The sequence below is a fragment of the Pogona vitticeps genome, chromosome 7, assembly GCF_051106095.1.
Source record: "Pogona vitticeps strain Pit_001003342236 chromosome 7, PviZW2.1, whole genome shotgun sequence".
Lineage (NCBI taxonomy): Eukaryota > Metazoa > Chordata > Lepidosauria > Squamata > Agamidae > Pogona > Pogona vitticeps.
This window is the reverse complement of record NC_135789.1, coordinates 3,753,713-3,780,045: the sequence shown is the minus strand read 5'-3', so window position 1 is coordinate 3,780,045 and position 26,333 is coordinate 3,753,713. Positions and strand designations below refer to the sequence as shown.

General features: G+C 53.3%; 1 protein-coding gene across 17 annotated transcripts in view; it reads right to left on the bottom strand.

Moving 5' to 3' along the window:
• Positions 1-26,333, bottom strand: part of SAMD11 (sterile alpha motif domain containing 11) — a 116,705-nt gene that overhangs the window by 6,197 nt on the left and 84,175 nt on the right. For all 17 annotated transcript variants that reach the window (XM_020782262.3, XM_020782259.3, XM_020782255.3 and 14 more), the window contains 6 exons: positions 22,786-22,980; positions 17,911-18,061; positions 9,009-9,124; positions 8,507-8,585; positions 6,702-7,408; positions 688-812 (listed from right to left, as the gene is read on the bottom strand). In XM_020782262.3, the coding sequence (XP_020637921.1) occupies positions 688-812; positions 6,702-7,408; positions 8,507-8,585; positions 9,009-9,124; positions 17,911-18,061; positions 22,786-22,980 (1,373 nt within the window). The remainder of the gene's footprint in view (positions 1-687; positions 813-6,701; positions 7,409-8,506; positions 8,586-9,008; positions 9,125-17,910; positions 18,062-22,785; positions 22,981-26,333) is intronic.

Genomic DNA, 26,333 nt, shown 5'->3' with positions numbered 1-26,333 from the left:
ACCTTTTCTCTCCCCCCCCCCCCAATCGATCAGGTCCTTCCTCCAGCCCAGAGCACACCTCAGCAACTCTCTTCCTGCCTGTCCCAGATGCCTCAGGAGCCTCTGGCTCAATAGGGTGTTTATTAGAAGCCTTGGCGGGCTCCGGAGCTGAACAGACATGGGGTTTGTATCCTGCCCGGCGGCCTCCCACTGCGCCACTTCACCCGCCCGCCGGCCCCTGGCCGTGACGAATGGGCACTCTCGCGGCACAAGGGGCCCTGGGGTTCCCCCTCCACCCCCACTGCACAGGATGAATCAACCACTGAGCGCGCTCAAGGCTCCGGTCGTCACTGCTGGCGCACGGTGAGTGGACAAGCTTGTCAAAATGACCAGGATGATAAGCAGCACTGAGACTGCCTGGATTTATACCTGTGCGTGTAACTTATGTACCATCATGTGTACAAAAGAATATCTAGCAAAAGGCTAAAATAATGCTATGGAAGTAGCCCGCTTCTGGTTAAATAATAATAATAATAATCATCTACTTATCTTCATACTTCAATTTGTTTTTAATTTTACCTGTATTTCACATGCGTCCCTAATTTCAAATTGTGTAATGCTGTGATACGAAGGATGGAAGGAAATGGGGTTTGTGGAAATCGATAAAACGGGGTGCCCTGTGTTCTCCCACAAGAGTTTGGAATTTACCTGCGTGTACTCGGCGCAGCCGGACAAGCCCCGCACAAAGCTGCAGACGTCTTCCACCGTCCATTTGCTGACGTCCTCCAATGCCGGGCTCTCCTCCCCATCCAGAAAGAGCCCTCCCATCGTGCCTGGGTCAGGTTTGAAAAAAAAAACAGGGGAAAAGATTTAGAGCTGCGAGACGGGGGGGGGGAGAGGTTGGGGTTGGGGAGAGATGGAAGGTCATAAAGCAGCAACTCCAACACACGCACACGCACAGGGACAGCCGCTGCTGCCGCCGCCGGCCTCCCCTCATGGGTTGCAGCATTCTCCCTCTAGCCACGCACATCCATCTTTAACAGGCTTGTCAATTAAAACACCAGGCAGGGTCAATTTGCAGGTGGCCGCCTCCTGCTGGAGGTTCCTAGTCTTTGGGGTGGGGTGGGCGGGGGAGAGATGCGAGAGGAAGACATCAACTGGGGGGGGGCAAGGCAAGGGGGGAACCTTTCCAACTAATGTCTTCAAGGTGTCTGATGGTCTTCAGCTGCAGTGGTGGGAGGGGAGGATCCGACCCTCGCTTAAAAACTCTGGCGAGCCAGCCAAGATCCTTGGCCAGCTCCTCTAGCTCAGAATAGCCACGAGATCTGGCCTGGAGTTTCTAATCGTTCAGCTCCTGAAGCATCGTAAGTCTGAAAAGCACTGACTGACTAACGTCGCCCATCATCAACAGCCAGACTGAACTCTTTTAAAAGTCCAGAATGCCCCAACCAAGGGTAAGATGGCCAACCCAGAAAAGAGCTGAATCCAATCCATCGAATGGAGGAACCCGGAGATTCAGAACAGAAAGCTTTGGCATCTGGTATGCAGGCTTCCACCTCTCACAGAACTCTGTTGACCAATTCAAGACATCCATGCCCCTATTCCTCCATTTTAGCAACCAGGACCAGAAGCCATTCTATGCCAAATATTGGGGGGGCATCTCTCTCCCCACCCCCACCTCACCCTGTTTGGAAAAATGACTCTGACTCGGTAAACTAGAGGAAGTGGGATCAAAGGCAATTATTCCGGGCGCAGCAGAGGCTCCAGAGAGACGGCTTCCCCTCTGCAGCCGGAGCAAAGCATCACTTCTCCTCCTCCTCCGTGCTCTGGCTGTCACAGCCCATGGATTTCACATTACGCCCTTCCTCCTTCCTGAGGCAGGCCAAGGACAGCAACTCAGTGGAGCTGGAAAGAGAGCCGCCACGGCCGGCGGCCGCCTCTGCTCAGCTGGCTGACTCCAGCCTTGGCTCCAGACTGGTCTGGACCCTCTCCGGATCTACAGAGCAGAAGAGCCGGGGTTCTCAACCCAGCCATTCCGTGAAGAACTTCTTTGTCCGTTTTTCAATTGAGTCTCGCTTATCCGGCAAATAAGAATCTGATGCATGCCTTCTGCACAGACGTCCCTCCCTCCCTCCCTCCCTCCCTCCCAGACAGTGTCGGGTCTCCTGTTCTGAAAATAAGGGCTTATCCCTTCTTCCCCCCCCTTCCCACGGAGCTCCTCTCCCCACCTCTCTCCGTGCCCCACTACTGACCACAGCTGGAACAGCCAGACAAGCCGCCCCTTCTCTCAGCAGATACTCAAAGAGTGTGAAAGCCAACTTTCCGTTTTGTCTGAGCTGATTGCACGCAAAACAGGCAGAGTCGCCTCGCCCCCTCAGAGTCACAAGGGAATTCCTCGGATGCACATCTGCATTGCATGTTTGGGAAAGGAGAAAATCCAGAGCCTAGCCAGACCAGGAAGGACGGCTGAAGGAAGAAAGAAGGAAGCCTCATCCAGAAAGTTGGGGGGGGGGGAAGAGAAGGGACATTGAGTCGAAGAGATGGCCGGCATGCGGGAGTCGGGTGGAGGCTGAACCAAATACTCATCTGGGTCATGCTAGGGGTCCAAGCAAATACTGAGTTCTCATCACTCCCAGTGCTGTTCCTCCACGTCACGGATGCACGCCAACCACCCCTGGGGAGACCCGACGGCCGAGAACCCGCACGGTTTGCGTGGTACTCCTGGCTCCCGTTTCTGGTTAAGGCGGCCCAGAAAGAGGAACTGGGGAAAGGGCCCTGTCTCTGCCCCCCCCCCCGGGGGCTGCCAGTCAGCACAGACTTGGAGGGGAAACGGTCTGACCAGGAATAGCACAGATGTGCCAAACCCTCAAAGAACCAGGGCAAGCAATCCAAATACTTTTCTGTTCAGCTATCGTGAAGGAAAATCTTTTTTATGGAGATCCTCTTAAACACATTTTTTCCCACATATGGAAGATCTCCCCTGGAAGAGCCTGCAAGACTTTGGAACCACAGCCACGCCAGTTCAGCCTACGCCAAAATATTTATTAGGAGAACATCCACCCTCTCCTTCCTTCTGTCCTCCCTCCCTCCGTCACTAGGAAGCCCCGACACAGGCTCCAGTTTGGCTCTCTTTCGTCTCCTGCCCCAAATCTCCTGCCGCTGTGCTCAACGGGACAACTCCCCTTGGACTCAGTCTAAGGAGGAAGAGACCAAAACTATTTTCTTGCCTGCTTTCCCAAACAATTATTTCTTCCAGCATAATGGGGAATCTTATGGGCTGGATTCCGTTCCCCCCCCCAGCATCTCCCGACTGAGACCCTCTTTCCTGCTTCTTGGTTGGCCAGCACCTTGGGCCCCAATCCACACCACTGCCCAGAAACCAGAAGAGGCTGTGCTTTCTCACGACTGCATGTGTACACTCTAGATCTAGGTCAACTCTTCAAGAGTTTCTCTTTTTTTCCAGTTTCTCTTTTTTCTTCTTGCACTCCCCCGCCTCCAATAATTTCTCCCAGGGACAACATATGGGCACTCATCCAAAAATCTCCTGGATTCACAGGACAATAAATCACAAGAGCCACTGAAAGGGCGGGTGACCCAATTTTGCGGGCTGCTTCCCAGAACAAGCTTACTGCGAAGAGAAGGCCCTCATGCTGTAGAAATTTCCAGTGTTCACCCAAGAGCAAGCTGGGGAGGGCCCTCCATGCCAACAACCGCGAGTGGTAGCCGAAGGAAGGGCGTGTGAATGTGAAACTCTGGCACCCCCATCAGGGCCGATGTCCACGGAGACAGGAGCCCCTTTTTTCCAGCTTGACCTCGCAGGCCTCTGACTGCAAACAGCAGCGTCATTAGGAGACCTAAGGCTCTCGAAATAGAGGGTCGCATACAAAAGCCCACGCTTGATCTGATGGTCAGCTCTGGAGAGCCAGGAGGTCATTAGAGGACCAAAGACAACAAACTCACAGGCTTATAGTGTAGGTATTGGGGGGGGGACCCCTTAACTGTTAGAGCAGTACAACAGAATCCATGGCCTCTGGAGGTGGCAAGTGCTCCACTGATAAGAGGGATTCAAGAGAAAATGGGACAACCCTCTGCCAGACCTGCTTTGATTTGGATCCCCTGCATTGAGCTGGGGGTTGGACTTGATGACCTTCAAGGCCCCTTGCAACTCTACTATGCTATTTCCCGATTTCGTACGCTGGGGAAAAAGACTCCTTGGAACAGTGGAACTCCCTCCCTCTAAGTCTTCCCCCCACATCCCCTCATGCTGCCAGCCAAGTCCCAGCCCGCCCCCTTCCCTTCATCTCCCGCCCACCCTCCTTGGATCGGGAAGTGAAAGCAAGCGGTCAGGAGAGCAGCCACCCCTTCTGTGTGGGCCTAGCTCCCGATATGGCAGGTTCTAATCCGTCTTGTTATTTCTCCCTCTCTCTCCCCCCCTCTTCCTTCCTCCCCCCCCGCCCCCACAGAGAGCCAGAGGGTCAACGGGGTGGCCCCAGAAGGCTGGTGTTAATTGCTCTCCAGACTGCAGATCGATGGGAAGATTTTAGCCTCTCTCGCCGGTTCCATCCTTCACCTTTTCCAGAGGACGGGGGGGGGGGGGGGGCGAGATGCCGCCGAAACCCTGACGAGATGAGGTCATTTGGCAGCGGCCAGGTTTTCATAAGGCAGCTGGGGGAATCGACCCGGCAATGGACTGCCGCGTCGATAATTTTCTGTCACGGGGATAGAAAATGCCTCTCCGCCTCCAAAGTGCGTGGGCGCGGGGGGGGGGGGCTGGGCTTCTCTCCCTACCCCCTTTCCTCCCTGGAGCAGAGCCAGGCGCTCTCCCTGACGCCTGAATCACTCTCCAATCTTATATCTTCCCCTTGTGCTTCTCTGTCCTCCATCTTTCAGTCAGCCCTTCTATGCATCTTCCTCCCTTAACGTGTCTATGTTTCACCCAGCGTTAGGCAGGACCAAAGGTGCTAAAGCATTTAAACACACACATAGACACACACACACACACACACACACACACACACACAAACACACACCCAATACTGTCTAATAGCATATGCAAATTTGTAAAATTGTTGCATCTCATTCTGACACCTCAGCCACTTCTCTGAAGTGAATTAGTGAAGTCATTCGGACCACAAGAATCGAGTGTGGTGATTATGTGAATGAACCCACCCATCATTCCAGAAAGTTAGCCAATTCAAGTTTACATGGTTGATTTACATCTTTTTTTTTTTAAGAGGCTCAGTTACAGTTCTAGCAACAGTGGGTCTTTCTGCCCTACAACCCAGCCGATCACCTGGACCTCAAATACACCTCCAAGATAACGCAGAAATGCCCTTGTTGCAACAACAACAACAACAACAACAACAACAATAATAATAATAATGCACCATCAAGTCAATTCTGACTCATGGTGTCTCTTTTTGGGGGGGTTTCTAGGTGGAGAATCCCCAGAAGTGGCTCGCCATTCCCTCCTTCTGCGGGGGGGGGGGGGGGAGAAGAGAATCCCTGGGACTACGCAGCTGGCCCAAGGCCACCCAAGGCTGTCTCTCTTCTTGAGCAACACAGTGCGAAATCAAATTCCCGACCTGTCTCCTCAGCTAGAGACCGAAACCACATGCAAAGCTTTCTGCATGGAAGTTGTTAAAAAAGCGTGTGTGTTTGTGCATCTGCCACGAGGAAGCCATTACACACCTGGCAACAGAACTGAGGAGTAGCAGGAGATTTCATGAAGAAATGCTACACGGGTGTTCTTAACGGCTTGGAGGAGAGTGCGTCACGCCCTGCTGGCACCCATCCCGCATGCTTCTGAACCCACACATTTCCTTTTCAAACAGCCAGGAAGGGGCGGGGGGGGGGAAGCTTTCCCAGCCGCCTTCTCCCCTAGGGAGGCGGCTGGTGATCTTCATCACACCTGCCAGGAAGAAGCGGCTCCTCCCCTCTGCACTGGAAGAGGCCCCTCGTGTTTTGCACCACTGAGTTCACCTTGCCCCTTGCAAAAGGAGGGTAACCCTTTTTCTCCCGTGTGGTTTCTGGACCCTCTCTGCTCTTAGTTTCATAAGAACGTAACACAGAACAGCCTTGGATCAGACCAAAAGCCAAGCCAGCTGGGTGTTCGGGTCACTCCACAACCAGAGGGACGTCCCAGGAAGCCCCAAGGCGGGACACGAAGGCAACAACCCCTCTCGCGGTTCATGCCTGCCTGCACGCCTTTTGTTTAAACCCTCCTTTCCTCCCTAGCCATTCGGAAGCATGTAAATCCGAGTAGATAAATAGGGACCACCTCGGTGGGAAGGTCATGGCATTCCGTGTCTAGTCGCGCTGGCCACGTGATCACAGAAAGTGTCTTCAGACAAATGTGGGCTCTATGGCTTGGAGACGGGGATGAGCCCTGCGCCCTAGAGTCGGACATGACTGGACTAAATGTCAAGGGGAACCTTTACCTTTACCTTTCCTCCCTACAGATGCATGCCAGGTAGCTGGTCTTTTTTTTTTTTCAACTGAGGGCCATATTTGCTTTCCTCCTCAAATAAAGCCACCCTGACATCTAGCCAGTGAATCTAACTAACTCCCTTTTAAATGCATCCAAGTTAAGGTCATTTCTACATCCGGTGGCAGTGAATTCTGCAGTCTTACTGTCCCCCGTGTGAAGCAATGCCTTCCACCAAGAGACCGGCTTGCATGCTTGGTTCCCAATGGCATATCCGCGCACCACACAAACTTACCGGCATGGAAGTAGGGGCTCATGGTATACGGGAACCCGAAGGGCAGAGGCTGAGGAGGTGGGATGGAGGCTGGAGGGAGGTATTTGGTCTCAGTTTTGTTGATGACCGGGCCGAGCAGGTGGCTGGGTGACTCGGCGCTGGAAGAGCTGCAGGGGGCGCTCTGGCTGGCCACCATTTCATTCAGTTCTTTGGTGGCATCACAGATCTTGGCCGACTCTTTGCACTCCTTCAGGTCACTGGCCGACCCGCGGTTTTCAGGCTTCAGGCGATCTGACTTCTCGTCGTTCACCTCCGCGTCACTCTCCGAGTCCTTCATCTCTTCGTCGGCGTTGCCGTCGGGAGGCCGGCTTTCCAACAGCTCTTTGGATTCACTCTGGCCGGGCGTCTCAGCACGGTGGTGCGCTGACTTCCGGCTGCCCCGCCGGCTCCCCGGCTGCTCCTTGGGTGGGGTGGTGGAGGCGCCGGGGACCCCGTGATGGTTTAGCGACAGCAAAGGGGTGGTGTTGTGACGGAGCACCAGCATGGCGTTCCTCCGCGAGAGCTCGTCCCGGAGCGCGTGTCCCTCGGGGATGTCGTGGACGCTGCGCAAGGCCGGGTGATCCGGCGGGAGGCCTGGGTGCAAACTTAGTGGGTCACCTGCCAGGAGCCTCTGGCGATGGAGGTTTTCCAGCTCCTTTTGGCGGATGATCTCAGCTGACATCTCAAGCCTGAATGGAAGGGATTTCAAGGCAAAATGGTTGGACAAGGAAGGAACTCACAGACCTGTATTTGAACCCTGCCTTTGTCACAGGCTTGCTACACAGCCTTGGGCGTGTCATTTCTCCTCCCCCCCCCCCGGCTGCAGCTCCCCATCTGTAAAATAGGATTCAAAATAATCTGTCTCACAGGACTCCCAGCTGAGAAGGAAACATATTTAGAAATGGTGAGACTTTCTCTATAAGGAATGGACGAAGTCTAAAGGTCTGGGAGCTACTTTGCCATGGCTGGCCGGGGGAGGAGGTGCGAGAGAAGAAGAATGAATGAAAATGGGGTGGTGGACCATGTGGAGAGGAGAGGGGGGGGAAATGAATGAAGTAGTCAGAATTTGACTTCTGATTTTGTTTGCTTGTCGCACCTAAAAAGGAGAGGGTGCCTGGTGTTTAAGAGAAGAGCCGTTCCTCCCCGAGAATGGGACTCAGTCTGCCTGCCTCCCTTTTGGTCCCAAGGTTACTCCCCACCCCCCTATAAGCAGCCTAAGGAGTCACATGTGTGGCCCACAGGCACATGATTCCCAAGCCTTGCCTACAGGACCCACAAGGGCTGCCTAGCCGTCTCAACAGTAGCAAAGCAAGGCCTACAGGTTCCTTTCCATTCATAAACCATAATGCAGCCCCTTTCCTTCTCCGCCCCCCCCCCCCCTTTACGCATCGCCCAGGCAGCTCCATCCCTTTCCACGCCTGGTCGAGGGGCGAGGTGAACCCAGCTGGAGGCCAGCATGGGAGAGAGACAGCAGAAGCCACAGCCAGGCCCATCACGGGGCTGGCCAAGCAGCCTTCCTGCTCTCCTCGAGGGAGAGGAGCTGTCCGGGAGGGAGGCATTGGAACAGAATGATAATAATGTGTTTGGCACGGCTTGCGGCTCCTTGGCTGGAGGAAGCATACCAGCTAATCTCTCTCCTCCGTGGACAGGCAGAGGGGGAGACTGAAGTCAGGGCCAAGCCCTGGGTGGCTCCAGCTACAGGCGGGAGGGGGGAGAAGAAGTGGGGGGGAGAAAGCATCCTGAAACCTCCCTTTGGCCAAGAGGCTTGCACGGACCGAGCGTCTCACCTGGCGAGGTTCTGCTTCCTCAGCATCTCCTGCTGCCGTGCAAACATCTCAGCCTGAGCAGGCTGCAGAAAGCCATAACCTGCAGAAGGAGGGGAAGGAGGTGCAAATGTTGAGGAGGAGGCCGCTTAGAGGAGACGTCGGGTTTTCAGCCAGCCCAGCCCAGTGGGACTTCCAAGGTTCTGGCCCACTGGAGGACTCGTGGCATCCTCTGCCTTTCAAGAAGGGGTTGGGAACCTCGAACCTCCTCCCCGCCCCATCCCGAGCCTCTATTCCCCCTGGCCCCGGGTTCTTTCCACCACCTTTCCCTCAATCCCCTGCAGGGAGGAGGAAGCCACAGGGCCAGGAGCACCCCGGAAACTGCACAAGGGTGATCTTTCACATTTCCGAGATAAACTCGTGTTGGCATTTCCAAAGCCAGTAATGCTGTTAAACTGGAGGCTCCTGGAGCACCCCACATTTAGCCCTATCAGGGGCTGTCCTCCCCATAGAAGGGCACGCTTACCTGGCGTCTGGCACAAGGCGGAAGGCACCCCAATGAAGGGAGGTCTTAGATGCGGGCCCAGGGCAATGTGAGGAGCGTTCTGGGGCGAGAGGAGAGGCGGCGGGTGGGACATCTCCCTGAGACAGAGCGGGAAGCAGGGCAAAGAAAGAGGAGGGCAAACATTCAGAAAGGCAGGAACCTCAGTCCCCTACAGCGAGCGAGCGGCAGGAGAATTAAAACTAATCCCTGTTTCTAGGCAAAGATCTCAGGTAACTGTGGGTGTTGCTCTGGAGGCCTTCCTGATGGGGCAGATACCAGTCATGCTCTGCAAACTGTGAGGCAACAGGGCAATGGTTAAAAGGTCTGCTAAGGACAAGAGCCTGGGAACTATCTTCAACTACAACTCCCAGAATCCCACACTCAGAAACTAAGAAAGGTAATGTTGGGTGGTGGGGTTTTCTAGAAACCGGTCCCCCCCCCAAAAAAGGAACTTTTCCAAGCGCTGGTAAGCATAGCTGGAGACACAGGTATGGGAAACAAGAGGACACAAAAACTCATCATCATCATCATCAACATGTGCCATCAAGTCAATTGTGACTCACGGTGACCCTTTCCAGAGTTTTCCAGGTAGAGAAGAGTCAGAAGCGTGCTACCCTTTCCTTCCTCTAGGGGCACTGTGGGATGGGGCAGCTTGCCCAAGGCCACCCAGGCTGGCTCTTCTCCCAGGAGTCCCTGCAGGGGAATCGGACTCCCAACTCTCTGGCTTTGCAGCCAGAGACCTCAACCCACTGTGGGCAGTTTAATTTATCAGCTCTTGTGCAAGACGACTTCAGTAACGCACACCGGTTTGTTGTCTTGAGGAGGGCCTGGTCTCAGAGTGGTGACCTGTTGGAGGTCATTCATTCACAGGATCACCCTAACTCGGAGCTGACCGGGCAGCACCTGAGATCAACAACTCTGATTGAGCCAAACACAAGGATAATAGAGAGTTCTCTCCAACAGATTGTAGTTTTATTTGTCTTTCTTTAGCCACTTTTTGCTACAAGAACTCACAATACCGGGGGTGGGAATCATTCAAAACATTTCCAGGACCCACCAAAAATGCTGTGCTCCTGTCCTTAGTTCCTGCAGGGTGCCTTCTAAGCAGCCACTGGGTCCGCCTCGCAGACAAAGGTCCAGAGCAAAAGGCTTCCCTCTTTGGCCTGAGAGGCCACCTTACAAAGTCAACTTGGGGGAGGTTTAGAACACAGTCCCATCTGCGTCTACTCAGGAGCGAGACTTGACAGGCTCCATGAGATCTCTGGACACCCAGGTAATGCCTCAGACTATCTCCCCTCTCTAGTTTTTCGACGCTTGGATAATTAACCACCCAGAGAGTCACACTGGGAGCTCTCTGGGAAAGCTGCCTTCCCCAGATCTGGGCTCAGCAGCCTCCTTGCCTACTCGGTCCTCATCTTATCTGGTGTCCGGAAATGTCTACAAGCTATTAAGGGCTGCAGAGAAAGCCTGCATCGGTTCAACGTAATGAGCCAAGGGAAAATGCAGGGAACCGTGGTCTCTTCCGGGAAGCCGGCTCTTCTCTTGCGTTCTTTCCAGGCTCATCTCTTCTCCCTCCCAACATCCACTTCAGAGCCTATCCCTCCAAAAAGGGGTTTCCCACCCAGCCCAGGGAAGGTCCTGGCGTTCGCTTCCACGCCACCCCGTTTGGAACATGACCTGTTATTATTATAACAATCACCTGCCGTCAAATTGATTCTGACTGGCGACAACCCTTCCCGAGGTTTTCCAAGTAAAGGAAGACTCAGAAGGGGATTCCCCTTCCCTTCTTCTGCAAGGGATCCCTGGGATGGGGCAGCTGGCCCAAGGACACCCAGGCTAGCTGTTACTCAGCCCATTTTCAAAAGTTTTGTGACGTCAGTGCAGTGCCTGGAACAAATGTGTCTATTTTCCAAATGTGTTTATTTTGCTTCCACATGAATCTCGGCGCCTCCATGGGGGGTGGGAAAGAATTTTTTATATGATTAACTTCTGCTAAGCCAACCGCTTTATATTCTCAACCCGCTTTATATTCTCAAATATTGGGTAGATCTAAACCTAAAACCAAACCTTCACGGGTTCATTAAAAAGACATATATATATTTTTTAATCACACACATACACTGTATAGGCAACCTCTAGCCAGCGTGCAGAGAGAAACAGAATGATATACAAAGCAGAGGGCTGATGTATTCTTTCTAAAAAGGCTTTAGAGATGATACAAGAGAGACCGAAGGAAGGAGGAACATAGCTCAGGGGTTGAGGTCTCTGGCTGTGGAGCCCAAGGTTGGGAGTTCGAATTCCCCACTGGGCCTCCTTGACAGGCATTGGACTCGGTGATCCAGAGGGTCCCTTCCTACTCTGCAGTTTTAAGATGATGATGAATAAATGCTGTAATTTAATGGATGAAACTTGTCCCCCAAGACCCAGCCCTTCAGCCCCTTCTTCTTTTCCCATCTGCCCCACAACGAATGGACGGACGGACGGCTTCACTCCCCCTTCTTCTCCCCCCTCCCTTGCCCCCCCTTCCCATCTGTCCATCTCTGTGCCCCACTTTGTCTCTCGTCACCGTGCCATCCGCACGCCCCCCCCAACCACGGCTGCCAGCTTTCAGCCTTGCCTCTCTCTCCTCCCCCCCCCACCCGGCTCCTTCCTTCCTTCCTCCCGCTGTGCTCTCGTCTAAACTAATTGCACAGCTCCCAGTGTCTGGAGGAAAGCCACGGATCGATCCGTCGCTGTTGAAATGTTAATGCTAATCGTATAACCGCTCCGCCAGCGCCTCGCACTTCAGTGGCAGCGCCAATTAATCTCAGGTAACGCAGCGCATGACCTTCGGGGCTCAGCGCCGGGGCAGCAGCCAAGCGATGCTTATGTAATTACACCATGAAGTGTGTAATCACCTGCCCTCGTCCCCCAGGCCTCACAATTAGCTGAGGCCTCGGTCGGTCGGCGGGGCTGCCAAGCCGCCGGGCTGCCACTCCGGACACAGCCAGCCGGCTGGCCGAGCGGGATGAGGGACGGACCATTAGAGGCCGGCGATGGGGGCCGGGAAGCGCAGGAGGGGGGGCGCACATCCCAATTAGCTGTAATCATGGGGAGACGCGCCTGGCAGACGCACCTGCTTCGTTTTATAAGAAGCAATTTAGGAAATCAAGTGGCGTTTAACCATTCTGTGGCCGAGGGGGCCGCCTGCCCTTTCTCCGACCTGTCCCCGTGGACTTTGTGCCTGTCAGACTCTGAGTGGGAGGAAGCAGGCATTCCGAGAGAGGAAGAGAAAGAGGCGTCTCCCAGCAGACCTGGTGCGTCCCCCCCCCCCCAATTGCCTTCTTCCATTCCTGCCTCCTCGGGAACCACTTTCCCTTCTCTTTTTTTTTTGTCACCTGAACCATTATTCTAGGACAGCAGGGCTGGAAGGGACTCCACGGATCATCCAGTCCAGCTCTTGTCCAGGAGGCCCAGTGGGGGAATTTGAACTTCAAGATCCCAAGGGACTGGCCTCCCGCCTCCGCCTCCAGCCCCTCCCCTCAAGGCCTTATCCCTCCGCCCAACCTCGCTCGGCTCACGAGGTCTTCCTAGCATCTCTGTGGGGAGGGTCAAAGCGTCCTCTCCACAGGTGTTCGGGTCTCTTGCCAGACCCGGATGGACTGCAGCCCCTGCAAGGCCTCCTCCCACTGGCACAGCTTTGGGGGCTGGAGTCCTCTCTGGGAGCTGAATTTCAGCACCACCGATGTGGGAGAGCTTCCAGCTGGGAACCTTTGGGCGCTCCCGACGGCCTTTGATGCACCCGTCGTGTCTGGGTGTGGAAGCTCAGCCGGGCCAGGCTCGGTCAGTACTTGGAGGGGAGACCCACAGAGGACCAGACAAGGACCAGGAAAGGATTCTGAAGCCTTCAACGAGGGGTTCCCCACCTTGGGTCACCCAGGCTTTCTTGGACGGCCACTCCCAGAAACCCCAGCCAGCACAGCAGATGGTGGAGGCTTCTGGGAGTTCGAGTCCAAGAACATCTGGGAACCCAAGGTTGGGAGCGGCTGCCTTAGAGAACTGCTAATCCCAGGCTGGGGAGACCAGCGGTCGGAAGAATCGTTTCCTCAGTTCCTAACACATCTGGAGGTTGGGAAGGGAGCGACCCCAATGGCTTTCAAGTGGCGCTCCAGAAACCCCAACGTTTTCTTGGAAAGGTGGACCAGGGTGAATTCTTGACCAGCTCAATGATCATTTCGCCTGACAGTTCAGAAGACCGCCTTCTCATAGAGGAAGTCGTTTCCTAAGAACCTTCCCGGTTTGTTGTACACCATGAAGACTACGGCCGGCACACGGGGCTGACCAACGGGACCCGCTCTAGGACGCGACCCGGAATTCTTTCCAACAAAGAGGTTAATGCGTCTCTTCTACAATGAGAAAGCCTATATTCCCTGGAAGTGGAATATTTAAATCTGGAGAAGGTGGGGATGGGGAGAAGGGTTGTGTATGCCTCCACAAGCCCACCCAAACAACAGGTCGAGCCAAGGCTGGCTTGCCTGCCATTCATTGACTGGGGGCGGGGACTGGGCTGGAATGAAATAGGCACCTAGCTAGGAACACTCTTCTCCAGCATCTTCCTGGTATGGTTGAGCCTCAGCTGCTCCCCCCCCCCCACACACACACACACATATATGGACTTTTTGGCTCCAGACGCCCATGTACAACAGAGTCTGTTTTCTCTCCTTTTGAGGGGACACTGATTTGCTGTGGCTCCTCCAGGGCCTGGTGGTTGTGCAAGTGAAGAGAAGACAGAGAAGGGGAGAGAACAGTTGCCACAGAGGCTCTGGAAGGTTATGGTCTGGTTGAGGAGGGAAGGCTATATTGCTCTCTCTCTCTCTCTCTCTCTCTCTCTCTCTTTCTAGCTGCTAAAGTTTTTGGAAATATTAGTGGGGAAAGAAACCAAGGTGGGTGAGGGCAAAAAGATGCCGAAAAGACTGCAAGAAGGATGTTAAACAGCACACACCTCTAAGCTTAGAGCAAGGACTGCAGCAAAACAGGGTAGAACTGCTAGCATAACATTCAGCTTGATGAAAACACCAGCTTTGTCTTTACTAAAGAAGGAAAAAGATGAGCAAGTTCCTAGCCCTTAAGGTGGAGAAAAGACCCCTGGAAGCCTACAGACCAACCCTTGCTGAAGGGCTCGGTCAAGTCACGTTTGCGGGGGGGGGGGGGGGATAGGTTCCAAGCAGGCCTGCTGTTGTGCTCTTTTAATGTTCATCATCCTTGCCAAAAACTATTGGGAGGGGGACCATGCCAGGTTGCCAGCATGTCAGGCTAGATAAAAGCGGAAAGGCAGATTTTCCCCATCTGCATAATTTATGTAGGGACTTGGAACACAGCTTGCGTTCTTGGTGCAGAATTTAAACCAGGCAAAGATTCAGACCACTGACCCAGTGCTGGCTTTAGAGCACGGGAGCAAAGTCCTGCTATGGTTGTGACTTGTTTTTATGATGGCAAAAGGAAGGGAATTGTGAGGCTTGGAATCACAGACGCGGAACGGACCTTGGAGGTCCTCAACCCCATATTAAAGGCATGATGGGGCCACGGGGAATGGAACCCCAGGCTCCTGGACAGAGAAGCCTCTTGTCTACGCCTCCTGAAAAGGAGAGGCCAGTATCTGTCAAGATTGTTATTAAACAAAACTTAACAATCTTCCCATAACATTTAACCAAAATCTGCTTCCTGACCCCTTTTTCTTCGGCTCCCTTCCGGTCCTGCCCCCTAACCCCCTAAACGCCTCTGGGTTTGTCAGCCCAGAGAGAACTGGGTGAGAGAACTGGGTGAGCGCAGCCAAGGACAATTAACACGTCGGTGCTGAGGAAACCCACAGGCTTAAGTTGGCAAGGTTATTGAGGATAGAACATTTTGGGGATTGCTCATTCATAGGGTCGCCCGCCATAAGTTGGTAGTGGGCATGATGGCCCCCCACCACGGAAACAAAGGGGCAGGTGGCGAAAGCACTGGGGGGGGGATTGGTCTGTCCGTGGACTCCCCAGAGGTACACAACGCATCCACCTATGGGGCTTGTGTGCAAAAGGGGATTTTAACAGCGAGTTGTTAAATTTGGTATGTCCTTTAAGAGGAGACAAATGGTTCACAAGGCTTTAAAAGTATTGACTTTTCCTTAACAATAAGCGCTAATGGCCTTCAAATAATCAATACTTTAAGTCATTACAGGGTTACACATTATACTGTTAAAGCCGTGCATTGCATTTTTAACCCCTTTCTCCTGCCTTCCACAGTGGTGAAGACTTGCTACCTAAAATCATTTTGGCCAGTTCTACGGCAGCAGGAATAAACCCTCCACCATGCAAAGGAGGCGGGCCTTCTACCAGGCCAAGATCTGGCCCCCTGCCTGTCCCATTTCCCCAGGCATTCCCCAAACCTTGTCAAGCAGCTCCCCAAACTGGCTCGGGGATCCCAGGGTTAATACTCCAGTCCTGCTGGGTTGACCCGACCCCAGCACGCCGAGGAAAGCCACTCGGCCCTTCAAAAATACCCAGTTCCCAGCTCTTGGTGGGTAGCTGTCCTTGGCCATTTTGTGCCCACAAACGCCAGCCAGCGGGAAGGAGGAGGCTTCAGCCACTCCCTTCTTCCTTACACACAGGGCTGCCTTTTGCAAATCAGCCCGGCTTGCCTGCGGGGCCTCTCCTCCCCCCCCCCTTGCCTCCTCTCTCTCTCTCTCTCTGCCTCCAGCTAAGGGCTAAATTCTACAGTGGCTAATTATTCTTGCCCTCGCCCACCCGCTGCTGCCCGCCACAGCTGCAGCCTCTGTGAACTGACTGAATCCCTTCGGGGATCCCCAAACAGGAAACTGAAATGGAATTTTAGCACCACGCCAAGCTGCTTCCATGGCCCCTCTTCCCCCTCCACACACACACATGTATTACTGCCTTGTTCTCGGGAGAGGCCGCCACGGCCATTAATCCACCTGCAGTTTGGCCTGTTTAATCCAAAGCATCTTGCTTTTCTTCTCCTCCTGTTCCTCTGCCGTGCTGCGGTCTCCCCTCTTCCATCGCCCGGTCCCTTTGGGCCACCCCCCCCCCAAGCCCTGCCACGCACCGCCTCCCTGTCTTTCAAGCTTCCAATGCACCTCTCAGAGGTCCAGCCACACACCAGGCAGCTTGCCTTGACCCCGAAAAGGCAGCAAGAGGGCCGTAACAGCCAGTTAAAAAGCAGAAGGCTAAAGGCCAAGGGGTAGCAGAGAGAGAGAGAGAGAGAGAGAGAGAGAGAGAGAGAGAGGTTAACCCTCAAAGGGGTCTCTCCTCTTCCGTGCCTCTCCAGCTTGTCCTTTTCCCAGACTCTCATCTGGCCAGCACAGAAGTCGAGCAACTCACACAGAGCTCCTCCTCAAGAGGAAGCAATCCTCAAATGGATCCAGAACCTGGCCCGAAAGCTCATGAAGCGGCGACAGGGGACCTGCTGCGTGGGCGCAGACGTAGACACAGGCAGCTGCTGCGTAGGGTGGGTGGGTGGAAGAAAGACAGGCTGCAAATCAGAACCTGGCCCCTTTGGGGAGGCCCAAGGATGGATTTTTGTTTGTTCATTTATTTCTTGCTCCAGGATCCTGCCTGCAGGCTGTGTGGACCACCAGGGGAGACCGAAGATGGAAGGGCCCGGAAGCTACCTGGACCCTGGGGATCCCCCGTGGGTGCCCGGGGCGGCCCCTCCACTGTTCAAGGGAAGAGCAGGCCCATCTTTTCACAGCATAGCCAGAGAGGGACCCCCTCCTGTTTGGACAGGGCCTGTTTTAAGGGTGCCCCGGAGGTGGCATCTGCCATTCCTTACCCCCTGGGTGAACCCTGCGGAAGGCACCACCATCCCTCCCTCGCCCCGTTGCCCCTGTGCCTTGATATCACCCCCCCCCCGGCCATGTCACCCTTTCTCCTGGCCTGGAGTCTTGGTGCTTCCGGGCTGGGAAGTGAGGGGTCAGCCTCGCTCTGGACTTCACGTATCTTTCTGGGGTGGGTGTTGGTCTACCAAGCTCCCGCTCCAGGATGGGGGGAAGCAGCAACGCAGCACTTTTCCTGGGTGTTACGACAGGGTGAGAACCACCTCTGCTCAAAACGCCTGCTCAGGAGCTGCCAGCAAAGTCAGCCATCTGGAACAGCCCACCTCTTCCGTGGGGGGGGGCACCCGACGACCCACAACGCATCCGTCAGCACATCCGTCCACCCCTGTGTGTAGGCTTCCCCCCCGCCCGCCCGCCTTCATCCATCCCTCCGCTGCCACTGCCACCCCCACCCCACGGCTTCCCACTCTTTTCTCCTTCCCAGCCGTGCTCCACCAAAGCCACGTTCCGGTCCAGCCGCCTGGCCGCTCTCCAGGACGCCACACAGAGTCTGCAAGAGGTTTCCCAGCCGACGGGCTGAGCCAAAAAAAAAAAAAAAAAAAACACCAAGCAAAAAACCGCCAGCCGCATTCCTGACACAGAGATCTGTCTGCAGGAGGCTCTGGGGCAGAAGGAGGTTAGGAGGCAGGTCAGTGGGAATACATCACTGCCTTGCTCTCTCTCTCTCTTTTACACACACACAAACATCCTTTCCAGGAGATTTACGCCAGGCCCACCCTTAAAACTATCAAAAAGACCCTTAAACTACATTTTAATGGTCTGGTGACCCTGAGCTGAGAAAAGTTTGGTTTTTTTGTCACCTACCATGATGTGAGGGGAGGTTCTGGAAACTCTGATTTTTTTCCAAGCAGCCCACACACACACACCTCTGCACGGGGGGGGGAGCTGCTTTTGCTTCTTTTCTGCCACACGTCTGGAGGGAGGGAGGTGTGGTAGAGTGGGGGGGGAGAATCCCTAAGTCCTATAGTTTAGGGGGAGAGACCCCCACCCAGATATCCTGGGGAGTCAAAGTACCTCTCCGGGAAGTGCGAGTCCCGATGCTGGGGAAGCCCCTGCTTCCTGCGCTGGCTGGAGGAATTGCTGGCCGAGGGGAGGTGGGCTTCCATGCTGCCGGGGTTGCGCGTCGCTGCGGCCACAGCCACCTCTTGCCTTGCTCGGAGGAGATCTGCAGAGGAAGGACAAAACCTCATGTAAGTTCTTGGGGCAATGCAAGGGGACCCCTGTGGGAATCCACCCAAACCGGGATGGCCTCCCCCCCAAGGTGGCCCCCGGTGCCCCTTTCCTAAGAGTGCAACAAGAGTGCCCCGGAGCCTATGAAAAGAGAACCTCCTTGCAATCGGGAACCATACAGCCGGCGGGCATAAGGATCAGAGTGTTCACACGAGGAGCCAGAAGAACCGGGTTCAAATCCCTGACTTGGCCGTGAAACTTGCCTGAAGCTGGCCACCGTTCTGCAGCCTGACAGGGCTTGCGATAACCCACTAAGAAGCAACTCTGGCGCCAGGTGCAAAGTCTTGCTGAGGATGCTACAGCCTGACAAGCGTTTGGGCTTACTCCACCTGTCTCACCCTCCAAGGGAAAACCGGGGGGGGGGGGGGGAATGACGGACCTGACCTTTTCAGACCTAGAGACCAAACCAGCTACAGCTGCAGGTCTACGCATAAATGCCCAGCCATCTGAGATGCTTGGACCAATTCCCCAACGCTGCTCAGCCACTCTGTTTTGACAAAGCTTATCAAAATGATCCATGAAAAAAAGCAAACCAAACCCTCTTCTCTCGCCTTCAACCCTGGGCCATGAAGAAATCAAATCTGGGTGGACCAGAGAGCAGAGGCAGACAAACCTGGTCACCGTCCATTTCAATCTCAAGGTCCCGAAATGTGGCCAGTTAGTGTTACTGAAGACAGCAACTTCTTCCTTCCTTGTTATCCAGATGTTAACTAAAACAGTTACTTTGTTTGAAAACAGCATCCGAGGGCTTCCCAGCCCCCCCGCCTCCTCGGTCCAAAAACACACGCCAAAAACGAGGCCAACACACAGACACACAAGAGAGTAACTCTAAAAGCACTTGCGTTGAAAAAGGAGTGACATTATCCCTCATTACATCATGGTCAAAACAAAACTTTAGTTCCCCCATAATTTCTGCAAATGAGGAAAATGGTGGCGACAAGGTGGCTGAGCCGCGTTCTGACCTACCCCTGTCCATGTCTTCAGAGGGATCCCTCTTTCTGGCTCTCTCCTGGCACCATTTCCCACCTTACAGAGAGTCCCAGGGTCTTCCATGGATCCTCATCGGTCCTCTTTTTTTTTTTGCCCCAAAACATGTCTACTTCCATTTCGCCCTCAAGAGCCTTCCTCTCTGTCTCTCTCCTGCGCAGAGAAACTGCTCACCCCAGAGCGAAGAAAGAAGCCGCTCTCACCCTCTCTCTCTCTCTCTCTCTCTCTTCCTGAGCACTAATGAAAACCGGCTCCTTCAGAGCGTTAAAGGGGATTAGCTAAGAGAATTAGAGGACAAGGGAGAAGGAGACTCTTCCGGGCAACAGTCCCGGATGCAAGAGGATGTGAAGAAGCCAGGGTGGAGATTGGGGGGGGGGGGGACAGAGAGGGAGGGAGAAACAGAGATGGAATCACAGCATCTACGTCTACTGGCAGCAACAGGAGCAGTCAAAAGTTTCTTGTTTAAACCAGACTTTTAGAAAGAGTTCTTACGTGCAGTTATGCAGCTAAAGAAGGTGTGTTGAAGCCTGAGCCAGTCCTCTCTCTCTCTCTCTCTCTCTCTCTCTCTCTCTCACTCACTCACACACACATACATATCCTACCCTCTACATCTACAGCTCCTCATGAGTTCTTGGCTTTGGTGAGTCAAGAGGAAATTGCTTAACTAAGCCCAAGAGGAGAGTGTGTTTTTTTTAAAAAAGAAAACCAAAGGAGATGGGGGTGGGAATCTCTTTCCTGCTCCGCGGAGTACTTCTGCTTTGCCCAGATGCGGGGCCGGCCCTGTCCTTAGGCAGAGGCAGCTGCCTCAAGAACACCATTTGGGACATCTTGAAAAGGCAGTTTATTGTCAGCTGTATAATGTGGTCATTTTTACTGCTAGGGTGAGGTGGTGGAGAGATTTTCCACTTCTACCAAAATAACATGGGTGCCTTGGTCTAACATTGCCCCTTGACTCTGGTTATGCCCCACTTCTGCCTTTCCGCCGCTCAAATGATCATTTCGTCTTTAGCCGCAAGAGAGCCCTGATGGATCGGACCAAGGTCCCTCGTTCCACTTCCCATAGTAGCCGACCAGATGCCTCTCAGGAAGTCTCCAAGGGGGGGAAGTGGACAGTGTGACAACCGTCCTATGGAAAGATAAGCTACAGAGATAGTCCAGCTCTGAAAGAAGAACTTCCTTCATTATAACATTTATAGAAATTGCAGCGAGTCTTCTTTGCGCCCCCTTTAATTACGGCAGTCCTCAACTCTACTCCTTCTGGTTGTCCTTCCACTCTCTGGCATCTATTGTAATGAAAGTCCTAATCCTTGCTGTAACGAATTAACAATAATTGCATGTCATCAAGTTGATTCCATCTTATGACAACCCTCACCAGGACTTTCTAGTATAAGGTACTCAGAGGTGGTTTCCCCTTCTTTTCCTCTGAGCCTGCTCCGGGACTGCATGCAGCTGGCCCAAGGCCACCCAGGCTGGCTCCTCTCCCAGGAGGCCCAGTGGGGGAATCAAACTCCCAACCTCCGGCTCCACAACCAGGTGCCCAAGACACTGAGCAACCCAGCCAATAGGCATTCCTGAAGTTGAATCTCCATTTCAGCCGCTGATGAGACTTAGCTTGCCTTCTGCTCTCCCCCCTCCTTCCTCTAAACCCAGAGTGCTAATCCTTCCACGGCCAGGTAATTAGCGAGTGCTAATTAGCGGCTGTTTGTACTGTGCTCAGAGGAAGCAGACAAAGGTTTATTTATTATGACAGTTGATGCCTTTATCCTCCCAGGCGAACAGTGAGAAAAAGAGAGAAAACTGGAGGGGAAAGGAAGGAAGGAAAGAGAGGGAGGAGGAAAACTCTGAGGCCGCAATATCTGTTTGTGGTGAGCAACGGAAGGGAGCCTGTTCGGATCAAGCTGGTCGTGTGACAGGCGGCTGTTCTGCGGGTCCTCGCCCCTGCCTTTGTGTCCTTGAGATGTGGCTCTTCAACTTCTGCACACATGTAACTTTTGCACAGCCAAAAATCATCACATGCAACAGCTGCCGAAGATTTTATATTTGCATGGGTGGCATGGGTGGAGTCGAACTAGGTCTTCCGGGTGGAGGGCTTTCTTTTTAAAAAGGGGAAATCAACAGGCAAGAGCTGCAGATGGTGCTTCTCACATTCTTCCTAGCTGTCATCTCCTCCCAAACTGGCATTTCCACCACCACCACCCCGGCATGACTCTGGGTTTCGAAACTAGAAGACAAGCTGCTTTGTTGTCGGAGAAAACGTCTCAGAGGAAGGTACAGCTTGGGGGGAGGAGGGGGAGAGAACCAGCCGGTGTGGAAAGGGTTAAACGTACTTCCCATCCTTCAAATACAGGGTCACGCCGACACACACATGGACTTATTATTAGGCACCAGATATATATAAGAAATGTGGACTGGGCTAGATAATATAGGCATATTACACAGTTCTGTCCAAAGAGCCAATCCAGCTTGCTGGCCGGCTGGCTCTCACACAGACAGACACCGATTTCCTTAGCCATTTTTAATTCCCGCCCCCCCAAAAAAATTAGAGGGAAGAAATCCACAGCTCCATCACACAGAGAGGTTTTATCTCGGCAACTACTGTATATCTCTCTCACGTTTATAAATTAATTATCTTGGGGGGGGGGGAGAGAGAGAAAGAACGCCCTTCCTGCAGCTTAGAAACCCAACGCAGCAGCTGTGTGGCCACTTCTACAACCTGCATCGATTCCGAATGACCGCAACCGTCCATTCCCCCCTCCACCCCCCTTCATCTTCCAGCAACACCTGCCTGCCCGCCCGCCCACCGGGGCACAAAATACAGGATGCGTTATTTACAATGCAATGCTCTCCGGCTCTCTGGCGGTTTGGAAATCAAGCGTGATTGACAGATGCATGCTCCAGGGATGGCAGTTTCAGGCGGGGAGAACGCAGGATTAATGCTGATGGAGAGCGGCATGAGGGGGACAGGAGGAGGGAAGAGGAGAGGGAAGCAATTAAGCAAAAAAAAAAAGTTTCTAAATTATTAAACGTGAGCTGGTGCCACCGGAGTTGCCCGCAGATAATAAGCGCTTTGTACTGGCAGCACTAACATTTATACCTGAGCTCAACCGGAGTTTATCTTCCCCAGGAAGCATCTGTTATTCCAGAGCTAGAGACAGACGGGAGAGTCACTCTTCTTGGCTATTTGGTTTGGCTTCTAAGTATCTATTCTGCCTGGTCACCTGTGGTGAGTTAAGAATTGCTTCCAGGCGATCAAGGAGGAAAGCCATCACCAAATAAAGAGACCTTCTCTAGCTTAGTATTATCTGTGCTGACTAGCGGCAGGGTTCAAAACTTTCCTGAGCTTGGATTACAATCCCCAGAATCCTCTAATTTGCACGGCCACACAGATCTTCTTTTGTCATTAAACTTTTTTGGGGGGGGGGAATCCTGGAGTCACATTTATAAATTAATAAACAATGAATTTTTGGGGGGGGGATTCCAATTCCCAGAATCCTCCCAGCTAGCTTTGCTGGTTAGAGGATTATGGCGGCTGTAGTACAGTTAAGATTTCCCACCTCCCAAGAAGCCCTGAATCCCAGCAACATTTTCAGAGAATGCCACTGGAGGGATGCAGGAGTGGAGAAATGGGAGACTCAGCACCCTGAAACCCCCGAGAACCCCACGTGATCTTACCACTGTGGCTGGGAACGGCCATGCTGTTTGCCAGCTGGAAGATGCGCTGCTGCTGCTGTTGCTGTTGCTGCTGTTGCTGCTGCTGCTGTTCCTCAAAAGTGCCGTGTTCGTTCAGCGCCGACATCATCCGCCTGTAATGCTCCTCTGGGGTCATCTGTGTGACGGCCCCTTCCAGCAGGGGCGTGTGGGAATTTTCTGAAGAGCAAGAAGAGGAAGGCATCAATGACAGGAGGGAGGCACACTGATGCAAGAATAAAAATGATTTTTTTTAAAAAAAGAGGAGAAAAGCCAGGCAGGGAATCTCCTATGGATATTTCCAATGTTTCGTTTTTTTAAAAAAAAGAAACATCAAAAGTACCACGAGACACGGACAGCAGGGGTGGACATGCCGTTAGGCTGTGTAGAGCAGCTGCCATAGATGGGAGATGCCAAAGGATCAGTGGTGCCCCGCCCCTTCTCCTTGAATCCTCTAAGTCTTGGACTCCTAAAATCAAGGTGTGATCACCGGAGGAAAGAGACTGCAATTTGGACAGCTTGTGGAGAGCAAGGTGCAAGATCCACAACGACCCACGGGGAAAGGGGCTTTAGCCTGATCCTCATCTAGGCCCAAATATCATCTTTTTGGTCCACCTTTTTGGGCTTCTATACTTTGGGGGGGTGCTGGGCTGCTTCCATGCTACAATGCTTCCCCAACAACCCCACTTTGGTGCTCTGGGGTTTTTCTCCTGCACAGAGAAAGATTTTTTAAAAAAAAAACTCAGCAGTGTGGTGGTGGTTTGTTTACCGTAACCAAGGCCACCACCGGCTCTTGGATTTGGCAGGGGCTCCTCCTACAACCCGGCTTTATCTCATATTATCTCATAAGGCCAATTTTTTTTCATTACTCAGAGGAACGCCCAGCAATACCATTAAAACAGCAGGCAGGAGGACGGTGGGGGGGGGGGGGGAGAGATCTGAATAGTCCAAATTGTAATCGAGGACCTGTCTGAGCCCGGAGGCAGTTGGCCTGAGTCTCCCCCTGCAGGGGAAACAGCTACTGATCCAGGGAGAGGGCTCAGGGAGAAGGGCATGAAACCTGGGCACCCTTGTGTCCCTCCCCCTGGTGCTGAGCGCTATCAAGTCTTATCCAACTTGCAGTCCCCCTAAGTGGGCTTTTCAAGGGATGAACGTGACTGAAGGAGTGGTTTTTATCAGTGCTCGTTAGGTAGACTTCGTTGGTCTCTGCTCCTCATCATATGCGTTGTTTTAAACAGGATTTTTCTAAACCATGTGCCCTGGTATTGCTCCTTCCCCTCACCTTCTAAAGCTGGACATGCTGAAGTCTTGGAAAACAGGAAAGTCCTGGAGTCTCAGCAGCAGCTTCTAAGGGGCTAATCATCAGCACCCTATGCCATCAAGTCAATTCTGACTCATGGCGATCCTCTTTTCAGGGTTTTGCAAGTAAAGGAATACTCAGAAGTGGTTTCCTCTTTCCTTCTTCTGGGAGGGATCCCCTGGGACCGTGCAGCTGGCCCAAGGCCACCCAGGCTGGCTTTTTGCCCCCAGGAGGCCCCGTGCGAGAATCAAGCTCCCAGCTTCTGGTTCTGCAACCAGAGATCTCAACCACTGAGCTACGGGACCAGGCCAAAGACCTCATCAGCCAGCGCACAGGGCTTCCCCACATCTCCCTCTGAAGAAAATTTCTCAGCTTCCTCATTTTAAAAAACAACTTGTAAATGGCATCTCTGCTAAGAGTCCTATCAACCTGAGAGGTACCTTATACATAAGGGGAAAACATTAAAACAAAACTATCACCATGGATGAAACCATACAGATTTGGGAGGGGGCTCAATTACATACACACACACACACACACACACACACACACATACACACACACACACACACACACACACATGCACCCACACATCAGGTACCACTGTTGATTCAGAATGGGGAAGGGGGTTAATTAGGGAAGGGAAGCCCGCTGTGAAGCACACAAATCTCTGCCCATGTGGCAGTCGGCCTCCACCCTAGGGGAGGGAGGGAGGGAGGGAGGCAAGAAATGTGGAATTTCCCTGATTGCACATTTCGATTCCTGCCACCATTGCCGCCACTACTGCCGCCACCAGAGCCACCCTACCCACCCACTGCCCAGCGGCTTGAACGACAGGGCCTCCCACGCCCGCCGCCCACCCGCCTCCCCGGAGAAGAGAGAGCTCAGAAATGCACCAGCTGCCTCACAGCTGCAGCGTTGGGGGGGGGGGAGGAAGGCTGAGGATCGAGGGAAATCGGAGGAGCTTTGGATTCCCGTCTTCCCTGCAACGCCACTAAGCTGGAAAAGGCCATGGCAGAAGAGGAGACAGAATGATCACAACACGCCTAATTACGGTAAACGCCTCCTGATCTGTGCCAAAGAAGATTTGAGGTGCAGAGAGAGAGGCTTGCGAGGGGAGATTTGCCTTGCTTAAACAACGGGGGGGGGGGGGAATTCCCCACCCACACCTACTCAATCGGCACCGCCAGCAGCTACGCCTGCTTTGTGGCGGGCTTGGCTGTCTGCTTTGGTCTTTAGCCCTGGCGGGGTTAATGGAGGGGAGCGTGATCCCGTCAAATCCCCAGCCGCCGCCAGGTGTGACAGGGACTCCGGCGAAGCCGCTCAGAGGGCACAGCCTAGACAACGGCAGCTGCCCCGGCCTTCTGCTCTGCTCGGCGCACAGATGCCACGGAGAAGCGGTTCCCCGGCGGTCCCTTTTTTCCTTGGCCAAGCTGCAACCTCCAGCGGGGACTTTCATCAGCCCTCCACCCCCATGGGGGTGGCAGGTACTGCTTGCTGAGGCCCCACAACCGTCCAACATCCCGCTAAGAACCATCGCTCTTCCACCCGACACCCAGCCCAACCTGGTGAGAAACACAACACAGCTTCCGCTAAGAGAGGGGGGGGGGGGAAAGGACACGTGGATGCATAAGAATAAGCCAAAACAAACAAACCAAAAAACCAAAACCCACAGGCAGACCATTTACCTTTATTAGTACCAACAGTCAAGTCTAAAAACATGTGCAAGTCTTTTAAGTTATGCAGAACTCTTGATCAGGCTAGCTCAGATGGAAACAAATCTGGAGAAACCCAAAGCTTGCCCATGTTCCTCACTTTATAGTCGATCCTACCTGTGAATTTTCAGTTCGGTTTCCGAGGGCAAGGGGGGGGGGACAGAATACAGCTTCAAGCCTAGAAACGGAATCTACCTTCCTGGTTGACTGAGAATATTGAATACTAAACCAACCCCTCCAGGAATTCCCCTAAGGTCGTGTCCTCTTCACTGAGATCCAACTGTTTGCTGTTATCAGGGTGTGTTTGTGTGCAAAATAATGTAGTACTTTAATGACAGTTCTATTTTGCTCTCGCAAAGGCTGGTTACATGGATCACAGGCCTTCCCTGTTACAGCAGCGCTACCGGCTGCCAATCTCTTACCAGGCGCAATTTAAAGTGCTGGTTCTAGCCTACAAAGCCCTAAACGGCCTGGGTCCAAGCTATCTCAAAGACCGTATTCTCCCATTATGAGCCGGC